General features: G+C 39.3%; 1 protein-coding gene across 2 annotated transcripts in view; it reads right to left on the bottom strand.

The window, feature by feature from the left end:
- NALCN (sodium leak channel, non-selective) overlaps positions 1 to 24,458 on the bottom strand; it is a 368,383-nt gene that overhangs the window by 324,615 nt on the left and 19,310 nt on the right. For both annotated transcript variants that reach the window (XM_089303460.1, XM_051849987.3), the window contains exons 3-6: positions 21,496 to 21,678; positions 9,869 to 9,952; positions 8,466 to 8,605; positions 8,249 to 8,377 (exon numbers count right to left, since the gene is read on the bottom strand). In XM_089303460.1, coding sequence (XP_089159586.1) covers positions 8,249 to 8,377; positions 8,466 to 8,605; positions 9,869 to 9,952; positions 21,496 to 21,678 — 536 coding nt within the window. The remainder of the gene's footprint in view (positions 1 to 8,248; positions 8,378 to 8,465; positions 8,606 to 9,868; positions 9,953 to 21,495; positions 21,679 to 24,458) is intronic.

Here is a 24,458-nt window from a genome sequence, read left to right as displayed (position 1 = left end):
GTTTGAGAGACAGAGAAATCCTAGTACAGGAAGCTCACAGAACCCCTAATAAACACGACCAAAAGAGACCCTCACCACGACACGTTGTAATTAAACTCTCCACAGTGAAACATAAAGAAAAGATCCTAAAAAGTGCAAGAGAGAAACGTCAGATTACTCTCAGAGGATCTCCAATCAGACTCACAGCTGCCTTCTCATCAGAAAGCCTACAAGCTAGGAGGGAATGGTGAGATACAGGCCAGGTACTAAGAGAGAACAACTGCCAGCCCAGAATATTATATCCTGCAAAGCTCTCATTTGTGAATGAAGGTGAAATAAAGACTTTTCATAGCAAACAGAAATTGAAAGACTTTGTGGCCACTCGTCTGGCCCTGCAACAGATGCTTAAAGATGTGTTGCACACAGAAACACAGAAACACGGTCATCAATATGAAAGAAGGTAAAGGAAGGAAACCTCACAGCAAAAGATCACAGGGAATTCAAAGCATATATTAGAACTTATCTTTGGCAAATGGCAGGGCAAAGTTACCACTTATATTAGTCACATTGAACGTGAATGGCCTGAACTGTCCAGTTAAAAGACACCGATTGGCTGATTGGGTTAAGGAACAAAACCCATCTATTTGCTGCTTACAAGAAACACATCTTTCCAACAAAGATCCATACAGACTGAAAGTGAAAGGCTGGAAAAAGATATACCATGCCAACAGAAATGAAAAAAGAGCGGGCGTAGCCATCTTAATATCGGACAACATAAACTTTACCACAAAAACTGTTAAGAGAGACAAAGAGGGACACTATATCATGATTAAGGGATCAATACAACAGGAAGATATAACAATTATCAATGTATATGCACCAAACTACAGGCCACCGGTTTATCTAAAAGATTTGTTAAGGGACTTAAAGGGACACTTAGACCCCAATACAATAGTACTGGGGGACTTCAATACTCCACTCTCAGAAATAGACAGATCAACAGGACAGAAGATCAACAAGGATACAGTAGATTTAAACGACACTATAGTCCAAATGGATCTAACAGATATATACAGAACTCTCAATCCTACAGCTAAAGACTTTACATTCTTCTCAGCAGTACATGGAACCTTCTCTAGGACTGACCACATACTAGGCCATAAAGCACGTCTCAGCAAATTCAAAAGAATTAGAATCATACCATGCAGCTTCTCAGACCATAAAGGAATGAAGTTGGAAATTAGCAACTCAGGAATCCCTAGAGCATATGCAAACACATGGAGATTGAACAACATGCTCCTGAATGAACAATGGGTCATAGAAGAAATTAAAAGAGAAATCAAAAATTTTCTGGAAGTAAATGAGGATAACAGCACAACATACCAAAACTTTTGGGACGCAGCAAAAGCAGTGTTAAGAGGAAAGTTTATATCAATAGGTGCCTACATCAAGAAATTGGAAAGGCACCAAATAGATGAGCTTTCAATTCACCTCAAGGATCTAGAAAACCTACAGCAAACCAGACCCGAATCTAGCAGGAGAAGATAAATCATTAAAATCAGAGAAGAAATCAACAGGATTGAATCCAAAAAACATTACAAAATCAGCCAAACGAGGAGCTGGTTTTTTGAAAAAATAAACAAAATTGACACCCCATTGGCCCAACTAACTAAAAAAAGAAGAGAAAAGACCCAAATCAATAAAATCAGAGATGAAAAAGGAAACATAACAACAGACACCACAGAAATAAAAACAATCATCAGAAACTACTACAAGGACTTGTATTCCAGCAAACAGGGAAACCTATCAGAAATGGATAGATTCCTGGACACATGCAACCAACCTAAATTGAACCAGGAAGATACAGAAAACCTAAACAGACCCAGAACTGAGACAGAAATTGAAACAGTAATAAAGGCCCTCCCAACAAAGAAAAGCCCAGGACCAGATGGATTCACTGCTGAATTCTACCAGACATTTAAAGAAGAACTGACTCCAATTCTTCTCAAACTATATCGAAAAAGTGGGAGTCCTCCCAAATTCTTTCTATGAAGCCAGCATCACGGAAAAAGATGCAGCATTGAAAGAGAATTACAGACCAATATCCCTGGTGAACATAGATGCAAAAATCCTCAATAAAATTCTCGCCAATAGAATGCAACAACACTTCAGAAAGATCATCCAACCAGACCAAGTGGGATTTATCCCTGGTATGCAGGGATGGTTTAATGTGCACAAAACAATCAATGTGATACACCACATTAACAGACTGCAGAAGAAAAACCATATGATTATCTCAATAGACGCTGAGAAGGCATTTGATAAAATACAACACCCTTTCATGATGAAAACTCTAAGCAAACTGGGTTTGGAAGGAACATTCCTCAATACAATCAAAGCAATCTATGAAAAACCCACAGCCAACATCCTATTGAATGGGGAATAGCTGGAAGCATTTCCACTGAGATCTGGTACCAGACAGGGATGCCCACTCTCACCACTGCTATTCAATATAGTTCTGGAAGTTCTAGCCAGAGCTATTAGGCAAGAAAAAGAAATTAAAGGGATACAAATTGGGAAGGAAGAACTCAAACTATCCTTCTTTGCAGATGATATGATTCTTTATTTAGGGGACCCAAAGAACTCTACTAAGAGATTATTGGAACTCACAGAAGAGTTTGGCAAAGTAGCAGACTATAAAATCAATGCACAAAAATCAACAGCCTTTGTATACACAGACAATGCCATGGCTGAGGAAGAACTTCTAAGATCAATTCCATTCACAATAGCTACAAAAACAATCAAATACCTTGGAATAAACTTAACCAAGGACGTTAACGATCTCTACGATGAGAATTACAAAACCTTAAAGAAAGAAATAGAAGAGGATACCAAGAAATGGAAAAATCTTCCATGGTCATGGATTGGAAGAATCAATATCATCAAAATGTCCATTCTCCCAAAAGCAATTTATAGATTCAATGCAATACCAATCAAGATACCGAAGACCTTCTTCTCAGATCTGGAAAAAATGATGCTGAAATTCATATGGAGACACAGGAGACCTCGAATAGCTAAAGCAATCTTGTACGACAAAAACAAAGCCGGAGGCATCTCAATACCAGATTTCAGGACATACTACAGGGCAGTTGTAATCAAAACAGCATGGTACTGGTACAGAAAGAGATGGATAGACCAGTGGAACAGAATTGAAACACCAGAAATCAACACAAACATCTACAGCCAACTTATATTTGATCAAGGATCTAAAACCAATTCCTGGAGCAAGGACAGTCTATTCAATAAATGGTGCTGGGAAAATTGGATTTCCACGTGCAGAATCATGAAGTAAGACCCTTACCTTTCACCTTACACAAAAATTCACTCAACATGGATTAAAGACTTAAATCTACGACCTGACACCATCAAATTATTAGAGAGCATTGGAAAAACCCTGTAAGATATAGGTTCCGGCAATGACTTCTTGGAAAACACCCCAGAAGCACAGGCAGTCAAAGCCAAAATCAACTATTGGGATTGCATCAAATTGAGAAGTTTCTGTACTGCAAAAGAAACAGGAGAGTGAAGAGACAACCGACAAAATGGGAAAAAATATTTGCAAACTATGCAACAGATGAAGGGTTAATAACCAGAATCTACAAAGAGATCAAGAAACTCCACAAGATCAAAACAAACAACCCACTTAAGAGATGGGCCAAGGACCTCAATAGACATTTTTCAAAAGAGGAAATCCAAATGGCCAACAGACACATGAAACAATGTTCAAGATCACTAGTAATCAGGGAAATGCAAATCAAAACCACAATGAGGTTTCACCTCACCCCGGTTAGAATGGCTCACATTCAGAAATCTACCAACAACAGATGCTGGAGAGGATGTGGGGAAAAAGGGACACTAACCCACTGTTGCTGGGAATGCAAACTGGTTAAGCCACTATGGAAGTCAGTCTGGAGATTCCTCAGAAACCTGAAGATAACACTACCATTCAACTCAGCCATCCCACTCCTTGGAATTTACCCAAAGGAAATGAAATTGGCAAACAAACAAGCTGTCTGCACATTAATGTTTATTGCAGCTCAATTCACAATAGCTAAGACCTGGAACCAACCCAAATGCCCATCAACAGTAGACTGGATAAAGAAATTATGGGACATGTACTCTATAGAATACTATACAGCAGTCAAAAACAATGAAACCCAGTCATTTGCAACAAGATGGAGGAATTTGGAAAACATCATGCTGAGTGAATTGAGCCAGTCCCAAAGGGACAAATATCATATGTTCTCCCTGATCGGCGACTACTAACTGAGCACCAAAGGGGAAACTTGTTGAAATGAAATGGACACTATGAGAAACAGTGACTTGATCAGCTCTTGTCCTGACGGTTGATGTACAATGTAATACTTTATCCATTTTAGTATTTTTTTTTGTTCTAGTACCATTGGTTGAACTCTGTAATTAACACACAATGATTCTTAGGTGTTTAAATTTTAACTGAAACGTGATCCCTGTTAGGAATTTGGAAAACATTATGCTGAATGAAATAAGCCAATCCCAAAGGGACAAATACCACTTGTTCTCCTTGATAGGTGACACCTAACTGAGCACCAAAAAGGAAACCTGTTAAAGTGAAATGAACACTATGAGAAACGGTGACTTGATCAGCCCTCACCATGACTGTTGATGAGCAACTTGATATGTTATCCCTCTTAGTATTTTTTTTGTTTGTTCTACTTAATACTTTTGGTTGAATACTGTAATCAATACACAATTCTTCTTAAGTGCTGAAACTTAACTGAAAAGTGATCGCTGTTAAATATAAGAGTGGGAATAAGAGAAGGAAGAGATGTGCAATTAGGGACATGCTCAAGCTGACTTACCTCAAACGGTAGAGTTAGAAACATACCAGGGGATTCCAATTCAATCCCATCAAGGTGGCATGTACCAATGCCATCTCACTAGTCCAAGTGATCAATTTCTATTCACAAGTGATCATAATGATAGGACTAAGAACCAAAGGGATCACATAAAAAAAATACTGTCTGCAAATACTAGCTGATAGAATCAAAAAGGGAGAGAATGATCCAACATGGGAAGTGAGATACACAGCAGACCCATAGAATGGCAGATGTCCTAAACAGCACTCTGGCCTCAGAATCAGCCCTTAAGGCATGTGGATCCGGCTGAAAAGCCCATGAGAGTATTTCAGGCATGGAAAAAAAAAAAAAAAACCTCAATGAAAGATCTCAGCGAGTGAGGTCCCAGTGGAAAGAATGGTCCATCAAAGAAGGAGGTACCTTTCTCTGAAGGGAGGAGAGAACTTCCACTTTGACCATGGCCTTGTCTAAATATGATCAGAGTCAGTGAACTCAGGGGGCTTCCATAGCCTTGGCAGCTCATGACAAGAGCCTAGGGTGATTACTGATGCCATAAACAAGAGTGTCAATTTGTTAAGTCAACAACAGGAGTCACTGTGCACTTACTCCTCATGTAGGATCTTTGTCCTTAGTGTGCTGTACATTGAGATTTAATGCTATAACTAGTACTCAAACATTATTTTTCACTTTAAGTTTCTGTGTGGGAGCAAACTGTTGAAATCTTTACTTAATGTATGCTAAACTGATCTTCTGTATATAAAGAGAAACGAAAATGAATCTTGATGTGAATGGAAGGGGAGAGGGAGTGAGAAAGGGGAGGGTTGCAGGTGGGAGGGACGTTATGGGTGGGAAGCCATTATAATCCATAAGCTATACTTTGGAAATTTATATTCATCAAATAAAAGTTTGAAAGCAAAAAAAAAAAAAAAAAAAGGAAAAAAAGTACAAAAAGATAAAAAAAAATTTAAATGTTGAAGATTTACAGAAATTGCTGTCTGACCAGAAGAGTAAAACTGCTTATCAGCAAGAACATTTTTAGACAATTTCTTCCCTCCAATCTAGAAATCTAAGTAAGTTCTTTGAAAATCAAAATGTATCGGGGCTGGCACTGTGGGGTAGTGGTTGTTGTTGTTTTAAAAATAGTTTTAAGTAAATAATTCACTCACCTGGTACCAAGTTAAAATTATATTAAAGGATTAAAAAATGAGGTCCTTTACTTCAACATGATACTGTGTTGCTCCCCCTCTCGCGGAGGAACGACACTGGACCCTGCGCTGTTCTCTTTGCCCGGCCCTTCCCGGGTTAGCTGCTGTTCCCCCACTCGCGGAGGAACGACGCCGTCCCGGGTTAGCTGCCGGCCCCCCGCCTCCGCGGAGGGGCAGCACCCCCACCACTTTCCCCGCTTCCGTGGAGGGTCGGCACACAACTGGCCGGCTCTCTCGGGGGCTGCTCAGATGTTCCTCAGATGTTTTCCGGTGCATATTGTCTCTCTCTTCCTTTATAGTCCTCTTCCACCAATCCATGCTCTGCTACCCACACGCCGAGCACGCTGCTCTCCTCCAATCAGGAGCAGGATCAGCTCCTGCAGCTTACCAGTCAAATTGGCGAGGCAGCTGTGTAGAAGTTGTTTGCTGTCGCTCAGTGCCATATTGTGGGAGATCAGATGCATAGTGTTAGTCTTAGTTCCAGTAATTTAGTCTAGTTTCAGTTGCTCCCCACAATACTGTATATTATAAAAGAGTACATGGTGTCTGCTCACAGTCCTAAAATAATTTTTGATATATTTGACATGCATTCATGTACTTCACAAAGACAAATAAAACAAATAATAATTAGGGCATTGATTAATACCTAATGTTTTGCAGTTGACATTTCACCAGTGAAATTTTCCTAATGATTTTGAAAGTCACTACATTCTTTCATGTTTTCTGAGAACCTTGCATATGCTAAAAATCAGATGGGGAGAAAAATTTCCATCAAGCTAGAATTACATCCTTTGTGGGTAGAGAGACAGCAAACAACAAACATAATCTGTAGTCTCCAGGACATTGCGTTATATTCTTAGAAGTCACGTAATCTACAATTACCATGAGCGTGAGTGACAACCAAGACAACCAGTATAGAGAGAGTGGCTTCCCTGTGTGCCAGGCACTGGGCTTATGTCTTGGCTCACTTTCTCACTTCACCTTCCTGTATGCTGCTACACTCCCCACCTCACAAAGCAATGAACTCAACAAGGTATACAAGTCACACAACTAAGACTCGGAATTGAACCAAGATTAGCATGATGTATATACTCATAAGAACATATGAAGATTCTTTATCTGCCATTATCTGCCATTTACCTAGTTTTCCCCCATAGAAATACATGTTTTACAAAAAAAAAAAAAAAAAAAAACCTTCAAGTACAGAAAACACCAAGTAGCAGTTTCCACTGATTTTAAAACTCAATAATCTTCATATACTCAATTGGTTTGTAAAGGAACCACACTAAAATATTTTGAAGATGAATGACAGTTTATAATCTCCACTGAACTTAATAAAATGCTTCTTATTTAGTTTCTATGAGCCAAATCAAGAATTTTCTTTCTGTGATTTATAGAAGAGTTCCTGTAAACCAACAGACCAATTCCTGCTCAAAGCCTGAAAACAGAGGTAACATTAATTCTGCCACCTCTCCAACCTCACGTCCTACAACGTGGTCGAGCCACATCTGTTGTGCCTCTAGGTGGTCCTGTAAGTGCTCACTCAGATTCTAACAGGCACTGCGAGGACACTCGGTCAGTGTGCCCTGGGGCCAGCACCCCTTCCCTTCCTCCTTCCACAACTCCTCCCCTCGTGCCATCCATGAACAGTAGTTAGCCTTGTAGGAAAAGCAGGGGCTCTCCCTGCACAAAAAACACTAGCTAACTAAATGCATTGTATCTTCCCTGGTCACAGTACAAAACAGAAATGCAGCTGATCATAATGTCCTGTCTAGAAATGAGGTTACAACACCTTCAGGAAACATTTTGGGGAAGAATGATCAGAGGCAATAAATATAAAAATGATCTTTTTCTCTAACATGCACCCCACTTCTAACATCATGAAAGGTGCATCAATTTTGTCAATGTATCCCCTTCTGCCAGACTGATGTGGCTTTCTAAGTGTATACTCAGCATGCGCCCCATCTACTCGCCCATCTGGTGCCTTTTTCAATCTGGTGTGACTACAGACCTGTCTTTCACAAATTGGACAAAACAATACTGAGGAAACACAGCACAGAGTACATAAACACTCCTCTCTCTCTCTCTGATACTGAGGTTTTACTTGTGAAAATTTTCAAATGCCCTGGTTAATCGTCCAGATGTTATCACAGTTCACAAACTTACCCTGGTTTTGTGTCATTTACTACGCAGTGATAGGTAAATGTCCCAAACATCTGAACTCCTAAAATCCCATAGAGAAGCAGAAAGAAGAGCAGGAAAATGGAAACACTCCATATTTGTTCTCCCGATCGCCTAGGGATAAAAGCAGACAACGTTGACAAAACTTAGAACATTTTCAGGAAGCTCTCCCTGCCCCAGTGTAGGCAAAAGCAGTACTTACTTTAAAATATTCGTGATTCTGGTCCTTGGCAGTTCAAATCGGAAGTAAATGCGGAATGCCCGGATCATAATTAGAGGCCGGGGGATTCGCAGCATGCTCCAAGGTGACATTTGATCGACTAGATCAGCAATTTCAAACACCTGTCAATTAAGGTGCAAATGAACAGGTTTAGATTTTCCCTTAGCATTATTGCTTGTAGTCTTGGAACATACAGTCAACAGTGTAAGGACTTGTACCCTGTGCTCTGAATCTACATTACTGTCCACCAAAATTAAGTTTCTTTTGCATACATTTTGAATCTGTGGCTACCTTAAAAGAAATATATAAACTAATGAAAGGGACATTCGTCTTGTTAATCTCTCATCTGATTCACTGAGGCACAGCTTTCAATACAAAAACAAGTGTAACTTCAACTAAAGTGCAAGTATACTAAGTCTTCCTCATTAACTCAAAATCCATAATGGAGAAAATAGGAAAATACTGTGACAAAAAAAGAAATTTTGTCATTTGTTGACAGAGGCAAAATGATAATCAACATACTTATCAATAACACAAAGATGATTAAATGGAAAATGAACATACTAATAGGTGGGACACAATCAGATCACTGGAGAGATGAATGTTATAAAAATAAGGAAGGAGCTTATGAACAAACACCATGAGGAGCTAGCAGGCAGCCTGTGAGTGTGTGTCACTCTGAATATTTAATGAGGCACAAACACTAGAGATCTGCCATGTAACATGGTACCTACCATCAACACTCACATATCGTACACTTAAAAATTTTTTACAAAGGTGGATCTCAGATTCAGTTTTCTTATCAAAATCAAATCAAATCAAAAACATATACTTATTTTGGTGAAATTCAGAGCAAAATGAAGCCTAAATGAATGCATGGGAAGAAATTCTACTATTTTCCAACAAACTCCCGCTCTTAAGCATTTGAAATGTTCCCCATTTCTTATAAAGCCATGTTGCATTTGGAATGTAGTATTTTATGTTGATCAATATGAATCCCATTTTAAATCGACTTAGCTGCTTTTAATGAGGATTTAGTCACATGAATAGGCTAGAATTTTAAATTCCATTTTTATTTTATAAATACAGAAATATCACCTCGCATTTTTCTGTATTTCAGTGAATAGATTTTATATATCTGTTTAAAAACAAATAATCACCTGTAACATTGACTTTCAACAGCTATTGAACACTGATTCACAAATGTAACCAATAATAATTAAAATTGAACTTGCCTGTCAACAACCATTAAAATAAACATAATGCTGTAGGGCATTACACAATTACATTTGATATATATTCTTTAACATTTCTATTTAGACTTCCGGTGAAAAACAATACTCATTTGGAGAACTCCCCCCTGTAGTTTAAAAATATTTAATTACCTGTAACACCAATGAAACCCAAAGACAAAACACCATAAATCCATCAAAAACGCACCAGCGATCTTTCACGTAGGAACTATCCCCCTAAAAATAAAATCACAAGGCATTTTCAGGCAAACAAATATTTTTAAAAATCTGTGGAAGGAATAGTCAGGTGTCAATCCAGTAACAGCTATCTGTAATTTCTGCATCATAATTGAACAGTTTTTCAAAAGGAACACTTTAAACATTTAAAAGGCATTCTTCCTAAGGGACGCAACTTATGAACACAAGCAACTGCAGAACTTTGAGTGTAAAATTTTAAAATAATGGAATGGGAAAACAGCCCTATTTCTTTGTCCTAGTCACATACGTTCTACCACTGAAGAAACAGAGGAAGGCCAGTTCCGTCTGTACCAGCCTCTTCCTACAACAACCAAAAGTGCACAGTCGTCAACACGAAGGCCTTTAAATCCACTTGATCAATCACCCGTTGGTGGGCAAAGAAAGCAGAAATTCTCCTCAAGCTGAAAAATTTCAAGAAGTCTGCCTTAATTTGAAAGGAAAACGTATACTGCCTTTAACTTTAGTTGGGAAAATTCATGAAAAAGAAAGGTAAAGATGTACTACCTTTGTTGTAAATAAGGGGTCTATCCTGTCATTTGAATGCATATTTTAATAAAATGAAAATATCAAAAACATTTCCCCTTGGAATAACAGAATAAGAAACCTTCATGAGATTAGAATTATGGCCCTTAAATAGCAAAGCTTTTTTGTTTTCCCAGAACCATCCTGGTAGGTCACTTGTTCTATACTTATGTATATAACTCAACTCTGAACTCTGTCACGTATATAATTACAACTCTGAACCTGCTAAGAAATCAAATAGGAATAGAACGTCAAGATTTTAAAGAAATTGCGTAAGATAGGTTTCAGAATATTTAGGAAGCTAAAATAACTTCCATAATGTTCTGCCATAAGTAACAGTGGGTTATCAAAATATTCCCTTGAGAAGTTTTCAGAAATAACTTATTGTTCACAAAAACAATAGCATTGTAAAACACTGAGTGAAAGCTGACCTAGATATGAAGTATAAATGCAACTTAATAAATTTGGCTAAGTATGTGCTTTCCATAAGAGGAGGTACGATGCCTTGCTAATACACACACTCACATCACCAACAACACTCTTTTGTAGAAAAATATGAATACATTCACATTATTCATAAGGCAGGTTAATGGCTAATAAAGCTATAAACATGGCAGGAAGATGGGAAGGTTAATTCTACAGAGAGTTTAGGAAAAAACTACATTAGTTCCCAAATGATTGTATGCAAAAAGCTTTAATCAGTGGCAAGATCAAGACCAGCAACCAAACTTAGTGACCCAGACATATGATAAGACTCACAGGAGATATGAGATTAAATTCTGAGGCTTGGCTCTGGTAGTCAAGGCAATGACCCTATCAAATTACATTAGGTGTCCTGTTTACCATGTGTAACTTGTAGCACAGGAGGGGAAAACGCTGTCATAGGATGTGCCAGTTATATAAACATGCACACACATACTAAACATGCAACAGGTAGTAAAGAGTGTTATAACTGTTTTCAAAACTTCCTGGGGCAACTTTTACTATAAGCATTATTTTTGGCTTCTTTATTGCACAATTAATTGCAAATATGAAAGTGAAATTTCATATTTCAAAATGAACCAAAATCTAAATACATACCATGTGAGACCAATTTTGTTTAGCATTTAAAAAGATACTGGTTTATGTGTTATTTAAGTTTGTACTTGGCATTTATTCATTCAATGTACAGAACCTCTCTATTATCTAGGCCATATTGAAGAACCAATAATGTAGGCGTGGAAAAAAATAACTGCTGCCCTATGTAGCTCACTTTCTCAGTTAATTAAATAAAATGTAAAATACACATGATGTAAGTATTCTGTATTGGTGTTATGAAGGAAAAGAAAAATGCAAATTTTCATGTTGACCTTCATTAAACCATCAAATATGGTATGTTTTTTATGTGCAAGTTAGATAAAATAAGAAAAACACCTCTTAATCTTTAAGAATTAGATGTACTTGTGGCCTTTTAAAAAACACAAAGGATTTCAGTCACAAAAGCTGGAATTTTCTCAGATGCAGCAGAGAATTGTTTGAAAACTGGAACAATTAATAATGAAATGTTAGACAGGAAAAATAAAGATCATATAGAATCACTCACATAGGATGAGTTTATATATTTTTTAAAAAAACAGTACTGATATTTTTTGTCATTGCAAATACAATATGTAACATCAATACAGTTAGCTCTTTTACTGCTTTAGTAATAAACTAAATTCAGTAAGATATAGGATGAGAGCTTATCATTATATTGAGGATTATTTAAAATGAACCAAGTGGGGGCAGGCAGGGATATTTTTCTGAGAGGGAAAGCAGGTGACCAGGAGCAGAGGTGGAAGACCGTTCTGCTTCTGGTATTGTATCCTGAAACTTTTTGCCTAATTTCCACATGGTACATTTTTTATAAAGATTTTTTATTTATTTATTTGAGAGGTAGAGTTATAGACAGTGAGAGAGATTGAGAGAAAGGTCTTCCTTCCGTTGGTTCACCCCCAAATGGCCGCTAAGGCCAGAGCTGCACCAATCCGAAGCCAGGAGCCAGGTGCTTCTTCCTGGTTTCCCATGCAGATGCAGGGCCCAAGCACCTGGGCCATCCTCCACTGCCCTCCCGGACCACAGCAGAGAGCTGGACTGGAAGAGGGGCAACCGGGACTAGAACCAGCGCCCATATGGGATGCTGGCGCTGCAGGTGGAGGATTAATCTAGTGTGCCACGGCGCCAGCCCCCAACCTGATACATTTTTAAGAATGGATTTTCAAAATTAAATTTTTCAAAATGTAAACATTATAGATTTCACAGAAATCACTTCTTCAACAGGCAAAAATAGCATCAAATTTTAAAAATGTGAGCCTTATAAAATTATAGTGTAAACTTGTCAGTAACAGATGTGACTGAATTTTTGTTTACTATATGAATTTTGTTTGCTAAGGAAATGGATATTACAAAGCTGACCCACATTATATTTTGAACTCTATAATAAAAGCACACAAACATTTTAATTTCAAACAAGCTCAGGTTATGAAAACATGCTTAATGACACCTCTACGGTATTATCTAGAAGTGTATTTCCAGATTAAGAAGTCATTTTGGTTGCATTGTTCAGAATGTTTTCTGCTTTAGACTGCCCACGAATTCATAGTGGTGTTTACCTGCGATCAACAACCCTGCCAAGCACCAACAAGCCCACCACACACCAGATGGGATTCAGCAGTCAATCAGAACTGCCTGCTCTTTATTTTCCTGCAAAAATATGGGCATACCTTTTACACATTATTTTTTAACTCCTGTCTCCAAGCACCAATAAGCAGTGGTACAAGGTCTCAGGAAGCAAAGGCTGTCACAAACTGCGTTCCCCACCCTTTTTTCCCTTTTTTCTCTGAGTGCTCACAGTTCTCCACACTGTCCTATCCTTCAGAAAAATTCTCCCAAATTTATGCCAGCTTTTCCCTCCAATCTCTGATCTGAGCACAGTCTACTCTGATCATCTTCCTAATTCACACCCTGTGCAACGATCTACCACTCAGAGAACAATCAGTCTGTTTCACGATGCTCCTTCATAATGCCTAATGCTTGCTTCAAGAATTTATGCTCTGGTCCCTCCAACTTTCCCGTTTAAATCTTCTCCAAGTGTATCCTCCAGTGTTATATCTTCAAAAAGTCTATTTCCCATGGTAAATGTCAGTATTTGTTCTGAATGCATGTGACACCTTGAGACATTTTTAGCATTTAAAAAAATTTTAGCAAGCACAAAACTGTACATATCTATGAAATACTGTATGTTTTGATTTATATATATATTGTGTAATATCCACTCAAGGTACATATATTATCTCCTCAAATATTTAACATTTCTTTGTGGAAAAACATCCAAAATCCTATTTGTTAGTTATTCTCCAGAGAAATATGCAGTATGTTATCACTACCTATAGTCACCCTACTGTGTAATAGGACCTCTGAATTTCCTAACTCCCATCTCGCTATAACTTGGTACCTGTTAATCTTTCCCCAACTCTCCCGCAATGTCCCTGCCAAGCCTCTGACAACCACCACTATTCTCTTAGCTTCTATGATCTCTCCCTTAATACTGACAATTTAGAAAGATCCTCCAGGCCGGCACCACGGCTCACTAGGCTAATCCTCCGCCTGCGGTGCCGGCACACCGGGTTCTAGTCCCGGTCGGGGCACCGGATTCTGTCCCGGTTGCCCCCCTTCCAGGCCAGCTCTCTGCTGTGGCCAGGGAGTGCAGTGGAGGATGGCCTAAGTGCTTGGGCCCTGCACCCCATGGGAGACCAGGAGAAGCACCTGGCTCCTGCCATCAGATCAGCGCAGTGCGCTGGCCGCAGCACGCTAGCCATGGCGGCCATTGGAGGGTGAACCAACAGCAAAAGACTTTTCTCTCTGTCTCTCTCTCACTATCCACTCTGCCTGTCAAAAAAAAAAAAAAAAAAAAAAAAAAAAAAAGATCCTCCGCGCACATAGTACATTGTGTGTCACACAGAAGACATTAAATAAATTAGTTAGGCACATGGACAATGTCTTAAACAGAGGACATCTGTAGATTACAATGTATACAGAACAAAATCAATTAATATGCTTAATATTCCATCCATGGAAACTATCCTTGCTTCTAAAAAAATAATTTCCTTCTGGCAAAGAGAGAAGGATGTAATACCCTTCCAGTTAATGTCATAAACTAAACACTGTTCCTATATGGTCATGGGAGACCACAGATGAGACTGTGGCATGATTTTGGATATTTCCTGGATTGGGAAAGTTTATGCAAACCTGAAAATATCACCCAAACAGGAGGAGGTTCAAGGCTTATGTATTTGTGCATTACAATGAAGCTGGAAATACAGTTGAGTTGGTAGGAACTAAAATGACTACCATATTAATCATAGCCAATAATCACGAAGGCTCAATAAGCTTAAATACTCTTTACTAATGAACAGAAAACAGACTTTGAAAACTAGGACTCTGAAATATAATCTTAGATCACATTCTGTGTCTGACATTTTATTAAATCATCTCTTTTTCCACTTTTATTTTCAAGGGCCTTAACCATAACTGATAGCAAATTGCTAAGATCGAGTTTGTAAATTCTTTCCAGATCCTTCAAAATCCTGCTGTATGACTGAATTATAACATTTGCAAATCATAACATTTCTATTCCCTGCTTCTAAAACTTTGTCACCAGGACCTAACACACACAAATTCCTGGTGGTACCTGAGACATTTCAACACCTCAAATATGAAAGGAAGGTTTTAATTTGTTGTATCAACAAGAAATGGAGGGCAGGGGCGCTTGAGCTAAGGGCAAAAATGAGCTGATTGCTGGCTGAGCTCTCATTCAAGCGCCATCTGTCCATTTTTATAAAGGTGAAAGCATGGCGCCTGCCAATCAATTACATGCTAAAAGGGAGTAACTTCAAGTGCCATTCAGGAGTTTTAGAAGTAGAGAAACCAAACGCATTCATAGGGCGATATCTAGTCACAAAGTGGTATGTTCTGGAATAGTTCTGTGAGCCCGCGATTTACTGCCCCACATTCCCACAGCCCATCTGTCACTGTGTCTTAGCATTATTATTTGTGTCTTCGGGAGTGCTCAAAGGATGTGTGTTCCACCTCGGTCTATTGCCAGGTGAAAAATAGACAACTGCGAGTTGTCTGAAGAATCCACAGTCTGAAAGACACAGGGTGCCCCACAACAGCCCAGGCATACATCACCCAGACGGTTCATTTTTACCGCTGGGGAGCTTGGGAGCTAGCATGCTTCCAGGAAAAGGAATCAGCGGAAATCAGTTAGAAACAAATTGCTGGGGAGTAGCAATTAATCGACGATGACTTCAGACTTGGGGAATATTATAAGCTGGGAAATTCTTATGACAAATAAATTCTAACAAAAAAATGTTTAAAGGCGTTTCTTGCTGGTGTGATTTACTGCTTCAGTTTCTCTCTCCAGCAGTGCATCAGGCGTGTCACCTCCAGAGTAAACTTCTCAAACATAAATCAGACTGCAACATGCTCAGATTGAAGTCCCCCATGCACGTAACTGTCCACAGCATGAATTCAGGACCGGGCCGAGGGTACTCCCCAGTCCTCTCCAGCTGCTCACTGGGCACGCCCCACTTGCTTCTCCTGACTGCTCAGCACTCAGCACTCCCCAGAACAGGCTGCTCCAAGTTCTGTGTTGTCTCAGCATCCTCGTTCTCTCTCTGTGAAATCCCCCTCGGTCTTCCTCCGGCCCTGCCATCGACCACACGGGCTCATCACTGAAGACATCACTTCACTTTCCTCTTCCTTCAAGACATCCCAAGCTTATTTTTCTCTCTTTCTTTTGAGTGTGCTCTCTTCCCCTGTAGTTTTTACAGGTCACTATTAAGACACTCGCACAAAACACTGGCCTATTGTTCATTATCTGGATTCTTACCATACCAATAGTTGCAAATGTATTTGCACCCAAATCACTAGGCAACTACAAGAGCCACTATAATGATTCTGTATCTGCACCAGGGGAGACCTTAAGTTGCGCATGAATCCTGGACAACTTAGGCAGTACGCAGTAGTCTCTGCTGTTCTCCGCTGGGCTAAATCTTACATTGTTAAACTAAACTTTAATAATGAAGCATCACTCTCTTCTTCCTACCTTTCTTCTCAGTTAGCCTTTCATGAGACTAGAACTTGGGTCAATCAATCCAGGTCCATTTTAGTGTATCTAACTGATTCTTAAACATACCCCCCATTCCCAATACAGTTTAACATTTCCTAATTCAGGATGCATCTTGTGATCAATTACAGTCTTAAATCGAAGTGTAATTCACAGCATTTACTATTTTTTAAGGACCTGTGAATCTGCAAATCAGTGCTGTTTTCTTCTCCCCATGGAAGACACCAGCAATTTTATGAAATATGGTAGGCAGTAATTTAACATGTTGTTTGGCTTCTTTTTTTACAAAATATTTTATAAGTAAATAATTGTATAAAATTATTTGTGTGATAAGTATAAATGCCTGAGTGGTGTAAAAATGGATCTTCATTATGCAGAAATACACAGGTGTACTTTTACATAGGCTTAAGGGAGTAACTTAGTGACATTTGCAGTTGCCCTGTAATACATTATTAGATTTCCCATTTATATTAATGGAATATAGATTCTTATTTTCTAGCAATGTGTTCTCCGAAATGTTTTCAGCCATATACTCTTTAGAGAAAATGAGGATTCCTGTAAAACCTATCCCACAACGTGGGCTGGGATTTCTTTGGTCAGAGGCTCTGCTTGGTTTTGTCCATCTCCCTTCCCCTATGGCAGTGATGAGCGCATTGCCAGGGTTTAATAAATGGTGGCCAAGTGACTAAAGGAAAACCTGGAAACTATACTTGGGCTTAGAGTAGAATGCTCTATTATATTTACATTATACTATAAATATATTTAAACTACTAGTATCTTAACTATTTTCTATTTATATATAACATTTTAATATACTAGGAAAACAACTATGTCGATGCGATTAGTAGTCAACACTGGGAAGCCACAGTGAAATTTTATGTTATTTATTAGAAGATAGCACTGCCTTAACCATTAGGCATGAATTTTAGGTATACCATAATATTACCAAAATGGGGTAGGTATAACATTAAGCAGCTCTGCATGATGGATGGGCAATGATACACTGGTTTGCTTCTCTAAATATTTTCTTATGGAATACTACAGTTTTGTGCATGGGAAACACCCTTCTACAAATAAAAGGCTGGTATTATTCAAGTCATTGACATCTACACACATGAACTCACACAAACGCATCCACACAGTAGACACAGCAGTCTGGTGTTGCTCACTTAATAACTAAATCTGATCACATCTTGGAAATATTTTAGTCGAAAATCAAGACACATTGAATACTGAATGTTTGATCAGTTGTATTCCAATAAACAATGTGAAAATTCACCAAAGAGTATGTGACCCAATAGAAATATTCATAAGGTCCATATACATGTGTGAACAGACACAAGTAAAGTCCTGTAACTGAATGAGCACAGCATGTGCTAATAAATTATGCTGAATGTGAAGACAAAAAAAAAAGTAAGAAGTGATTTCAGAGCTGTTGGAAAATGTGAAGGCAGAAAAAGTAGAAAATATAAGTTTATTAACAGACAGGTGTTTACTAAAACTTTTAAAAAATATTGCAGGGTTAGCTGATGACAGCACAACCCTTCAAACTTCAGCAATGGAAGAGGTTCTCTAAAAAGCCCATGTGGACTGATGCATTTTTATTAGAATGTAACTTCCAATATGTATATATTTCTTACGTAACTTTTAAAGCAAAACCAAATTTACAAATACAAAAAAACAAAGCTGTTAAGATTTAAGTTGACGTAAATTTAATGTGACAGGTGACACTGTGATAAAACTAAGGCTGATTAAAAGTTTGAGTTTTAAACATAAAATGCAATCTCAAGCCCAATTTAGTCTTTGATATGTGTCTGCCATGACATACATGTCTGAAGAAGCATGTGACAGAAATGATGAAGTTATAACTTGGATTTCACATTGTGAAAATGACAGTGGGCTCTGCTTTAATTGTCATGGTCTAATCATAAGGATGGACCATGATGATGAAAATTCAATGACATCATACCCTTAAATCTTGGTTCAGACCTCATATGTAGCCATACTGAATACCAGTTTTAATGAGACACACAGCTGTGCTGATTACTCTGAGATAATGTCAACAATTCACTATTACTGGGGCTGGCATTGTGGCATAGAGGGTCACGCTGCTGCCTGTGATGCTGGCATCCTGTAAGGGTGCCAGTTTGTGACTCATCTGCTCCACTTCCAATCCAGCTCCCTGCTAATGGCCTGGGAAAAGCAGTAGAAGCCCTTGTGGGAGACCTGGGTGAAGCTCCTGGCTTCCAGCTTCCTTCTGGGGAGCGAACAATTGGATTGAAGATCTCTCTCTCTCTCTCCAACTCTGACTTTGAAATAAAATCTTTTAAAAAAGAACAATTCAATATAATAAAATTTGCATTACATATGTATTTAATCCAATTATTATATTTATTATGGAAAAACATGTGTGATTTTAATTTTTATTCCTTTTTGGCTTCAATAAATAGTTTATCATCCAAATATTGACAGAAATAAGAAAATATTGGATATGGATATTTTACAGCCTTTTGAAAACAACTTGGTCATAAATTAAATTTTTCTTAATTAACTATTGCTTCAATTATCAATATTTAAAGTTTTCAAATATCTGTCCATTCAGTGCTCTTCCATTCAGAATGAATATATAACTTTTGTATTAGGTCCATCTCTGTCCTTTTATCATTTGACTATGACAGAATGGTAGGATTTTCATGATATGAAATCCTAATCTTCATCAAAAAGATTTAAGAAACAATTTATTCCAGGGAAATATGTTTGTTTCATTTAAACTTAAAAAATGTTTTATGGCTTCATTGGAACCTTAAAGGAGGACACACGTGGTGCTTTTAGTCACAAAGTGCTCCACCCGGAATATTCAGATCTTACAGAGCATGGGCAGAGTTGTTCTAGTCTCGATGACCAACACACATAAGTGACAGGGTCATCCAAGGCCCTTGTGACTCACAGAATGGAAGCTAGGGCTGGGCAATGTCCAAGGGAGCAAAGTTACCGTTGCCTAAAAGATACTTCAGCACTGTCCCAACACCAACTTTCCCCCAAACTTTAACTCCTGAGACAGCTACCCATTTTCTGAACCTACACTTATCTAAACCCAGGGTTTAGAAACACTGGCCAACTGACTCTATGGCAGACAGGGACAAGTTTGGAATCATCTTGAAATCCTTTCATTTGAGGTCATGGTGGTGGCCATCCCTCCTGCGAGCCAAGAGAAATTCCTAGTGGGATCCCGAGCAGAAACCTCAGAAAGTGAACCTGAGAATAAACGGCCATTTCTGTAGAATCTTGCCTTGCTGGGGTAGGGTGGGGCTGAGGCTGCAGATTGCAGGGGAATGCAAAGCACAAACAAACAATAACAATAATCATCCACCAAGGTGCTACAGCAGTAATGAATAGGGCACCCCCACCTACTCAGTGTTCCTTTCTTGGAGACCAGACCAATGCTATAGGATACAGGCATCCCAACTGGCATTTTAACTGCAAGGTCAAATGCCTGTCCCAAGGCTTACTTCTGAAATGCCTTGATTTCTCAGATTTACCATAAAATGAAACAGGACTGGTCAAATGTTGATAATTGTTGATGCTGAATTATAGGGATTAGGTACTATAATCTATTTCTGTGTAAATTTTTAAAAATCCATAATAAAAAGTTGAAAATGAACACTGTATACATTGAGTATGATTATTCCATTTAAAAAATACTTATTTATTTGAAAAGCAGAGTGACAGAGGGAAAGACAGAACGATCTTCCATCTTCTGGTTCCCTTCCCAAATGCCAACGATAGCAAGGGCTGGGCCAGGCCCAAGCTAGAAGCCAGGAACTCGATACAGGTGTCGCACGCAGATGGCAGGGACCTGAGTACTTGGGGCAGCATCTGCCGCCTCCCGGTGCATGAGTCAGAAGTTGGCTTGGAAGTGAAAGCTAGATTCAACCCTAGGCTGCAATATGGGATGCAGAGTCCCAAGCTGCAGCTTAACTGAATGCCCCGGAGTGTTCTCTGTTGAGGATAGCACACAACAAACCATCTATGAAAAGAAGTGACGAAGCTGACCAGTAACTGTTTTATTATCTCATGAAATTCTCAAAATCCTTGTACAAATGCAGTACTTCCCCCAATGTCCCCTCATCTGAGCTGCTGATCCAACTTCCAATGAAGAGTTAGGATTTGCATCCAATTTGTCATTTGTCAAACCTAAGCCCTTACTCTGTTTCCTTTTAGCCCTGTCTTCCTAAATGGTACAATGAAAAACACTCTAGGGACAGTACCATCTACACAGTCTTGTCCTCTGTAAACATTTGTGCTACAAAAGAAAGAGAGATCTTATGAAAGAAAGTCTTTTTTTTTTCCTTTTTACATTTTTTTAAAATTGATTTTTACCTTCCGATGCTGCACATTCTTCTACTTACAGTGCCCCAGATCCCCTTCCATCTGCGTTCTTTTCTTTCCACCCTTTTATATTTTCAAAACACCCAGGTTAATGGAATCCTGCTGAATATCACAAGGTTCTACACTTGTTGTGCAACGTTTATCCCACATTCTGTAAAGCAACAAGCCGAGGTCCTTCCCCCGGGCTGATCACTGTGCTGGGTCATGGACGCAGCCTCGGAAAAACCCCGCTGCAGACTTCACAAACCAGTGGTCAGCCTTCCCGGCTTCTTCTCTGAAATGCCAAGGCTCTACGGCTCAAGAAATTCCTTTAACTTTAAAAATATTCTTAGGCAACCTATTTCTACCAATGTCTGAAGTTACGACCTTTGTAAAAGGATTTCAAGTAATGGACAATATAAAGATTTGCTTTGCTTTATTGAAATTCACATGAAAGCATAAATAGACTAGGATGTCCGCTCACCTTGACAATCCCCCGGATGTGCATCTTTGCTATCATCTCTGCTGTGTAGAGAAACATCAGTAGAGTATCCAAAGTAAAGGTGACATACTGCAGAGGCGGGTAGTGCTCGAAGGTCATTGGCGTGTTCATGCAAACGGAGATGACGCTGATGATGGCACAGATGCGCAGCAAAGAGTGGACCCACTGGAAGAACGGTTCAAGTTACTGTGTGATGCTCACCGCATCGTCAACCCTGACAAACCACACTCTGTACAAAGCTTCACACGAGCTCAAAACGTCTCACTAACACGGAGGGAAGGAGCAAACCAGCATCTGCTAAGCACACATAATGTGCTAACCGTTTTTACCATTTACTTTGCTTAATTATCACACCAGGACTTAGGAGGGTTAAGAGGCATTTCTGTGGTTACCCACTAATAACAGCCAATGCTAAAATCTGAAATGGGCCAGGTTATCCTAAAAAAATCTGACAATTTCCAGAACATCAAATCACAGTGTAAACATTTTCTGGTTCAAATAAAATATATGCTTGTAATTTATTCATGTAGAAATCTGTGTTACTACTTTTACCTTTTTAAATTTTTTTACATGATTAACACCTAGAATTAGGGACCATATTCCAGTTAGAAAACTTCCCCAGGATCTACCCCACGGGCTTATTTTTTCAAATCACAAATACTTTTTTAAATTAATTCCATTGATATATAGCACTTCTCATATATGAAGATTTCTGTTTGTATTTAAACAAAATCTTTTTTTTTTAAATCTGGACTCATATTACATTTTAAAAAGGTAATAAATGGACTCTTTATTTTAGAGAATACATTTTATACAAATTTAGCCTAGGTAGCTCTTTCAGAGTTAAGAAAAAGTTTCTGTGTGCTCCATCTATTGACTAAGGATTTTGCTTTACCCTAAAATAACAAAGAATTAAAAAGACAAGTCGATGTGTGTGTATTTCCATGTGTGTATATACAGGTCATGTAATCATTCACATACAATATTTCACTATGAAAACTGATAGCTCGGATAAAAACTGTTTCATTGCATCTACATGCCAAACATATAATTAAGGTTAGAGAATTAACCAGTATGTAATTCTTAAGCATAGTTAGTATGTTATTAATTGACTGTCTTGCATAGAAATGCTGGCATGCTCACTCTCCTTTTTAAGGATCATTTATTTAAAAGGCAGAGTTACAGAGAGATGGGAGAAGGAAGAGAGAGAGAAAGCAGGGGGAGGAGGCATCTTCCATCCTCGGGTTTACTCCCCAGTTAACCACACAGCTGGAGCTGGGCCAGGCTGAATCCAGGAGCCCTAAACTCCGGCTGGGTCCACCCCGTAGGAAGTAGGGGCCCAAGCACGTGGACCATCTTCCTCTGCTTTCCCAGGTGCATTAGCAGGGTGCTGGATTGGAAATGGACTCAAACCAGGACTGACATGGGCTGCCTGAGCAGCAGGAGGTAACTTAACCTGCTGTGCCGCAGTGTTGGCCCCAAGGCACGTTCATTCCTTAATACACCCCAGTCCCCAAGAGCATTTCAGTTTTGCAGTAGAAGGGTTCTGCAGCTATGCAATCTTGCACCACTCAGGATGGGAAGCAGAAAAGGTGTCAGAACTTTGAGGAGGCTCAGGCACTTGTCGGCTGATGAGTGGGTTATAATGTTTATCTGACAGTTATAATATTTCATAAAGACATAGTGGTGCTAATTCTATACTACTCAAGTCACTGATGAGTTAATGTTCTTTTTTTTTTTCTTTTTAGGATGTATGTACTACTTTTTGTGCGATTTGGAGGCCTTCAAAAAATCAGTATGTGAATTAAGCCCCATCTGGACCCCTACCATCAACAATCTAAAGACACAAAAGAACCACAAGAGATGGGTTCTTCCACACCAATTCCATTTTGAATTTGAAGAAAGATTTTTTTAAAAAATGATACTTTCATTAAGTCCTCTGAAGCCACATTTATAAGTGCTACCTTCTTCAGAAATTTTCAGACAGCTTGGTATGGGCTAAACACTCAGAAAAAGCGAGAGCTTTCCTCTCTGGTCTGTTCGGTTCCCTGTAAGGGTAAGCCCACCGTGCTTGAGAAATCTGAGCTCTAAGGACACAAAAATGGAAGAAACACAGCTCTGACCCACAACCACTTTGCAGTGTGACTATAAATGTGTGTGTGTTTCTATACGTGTATCTATATGTGTGTGTGTGTACGTATATAATATATATACACATATAAAGAGTACGTGTTATATATGATGCACACTGGTATTTGTATACAAATACAAAATAAAGAAGTAGAAAGAGAAGAGGTCCATGCTGTCTGCGGTAAGGAGTTCGAATGAGGAGGATGATGGAGATGGGGTGGCACCTTGGTGAGTGCCGGTGTACAAGGAGGATCTGAGCAGCGGACAAACAGGAAAGGGCCTTCCGGGCCAGGGAACTGCATGAGCAAAGGAAATCAGTGTGAACAAGCCAGGCGACCTGGAAGAGCGGGGCGTGCTGATGTGGCTCAAGTGGATGGCGGATGTGGGAGAAGGAAAGAGGCAGTGAGCTGGCCGGCCAGGTTACAGCCAGAGTACAAGGAGCCGGGAATGCCACGTCAACAGGTTTGCACTTGCGCTGGAGATAGCAGAGAGATTTCAGTGATTGCAAAGCAGAAGGGAAACCGAACAAACAGAGATGTGGGGAGAGGTATGTGTCAGGCTGGGGAAGCAGCCTAGGGGCAGATTAGACACACACTAGAGGGAGCAAGTGTTCCTCACAGCAGTTCAGCCCTTATCCCCAAGGGGAGTGCCTGGATTGGATCCTGGGCTCTGGCTCCTAACCCCACCCTCCTCTGCCAATGCAGATCCTGGGAAACAGTGATGGATCAAGTACTTGGGTTCCTGACACCCATATAGGAGAACTGATTGGGCTTTCAAGCCACAGCAAGGGTCCAGCCACAGCCGCTGAAGCAGGC

Source organism: Oryctolagus cuniculus, chromosome 9, assembly GCF_051225735.1.
Source record: "Oryctolagus cuniculus isolate XC-2025 breed Fujian yellow rabbit chromosome 9, ASM5122573v1, whole genome shotgun sequence".
NCBI lineage: Eukaryota > Metazoa > Chordata > Mammalia > Lagomorpha > Leporidae > Oryctolagus > Oryctolagus cuniculus.
This window is presented reverse-complemented; position numbering and strand designations above follow the sequence as displayed.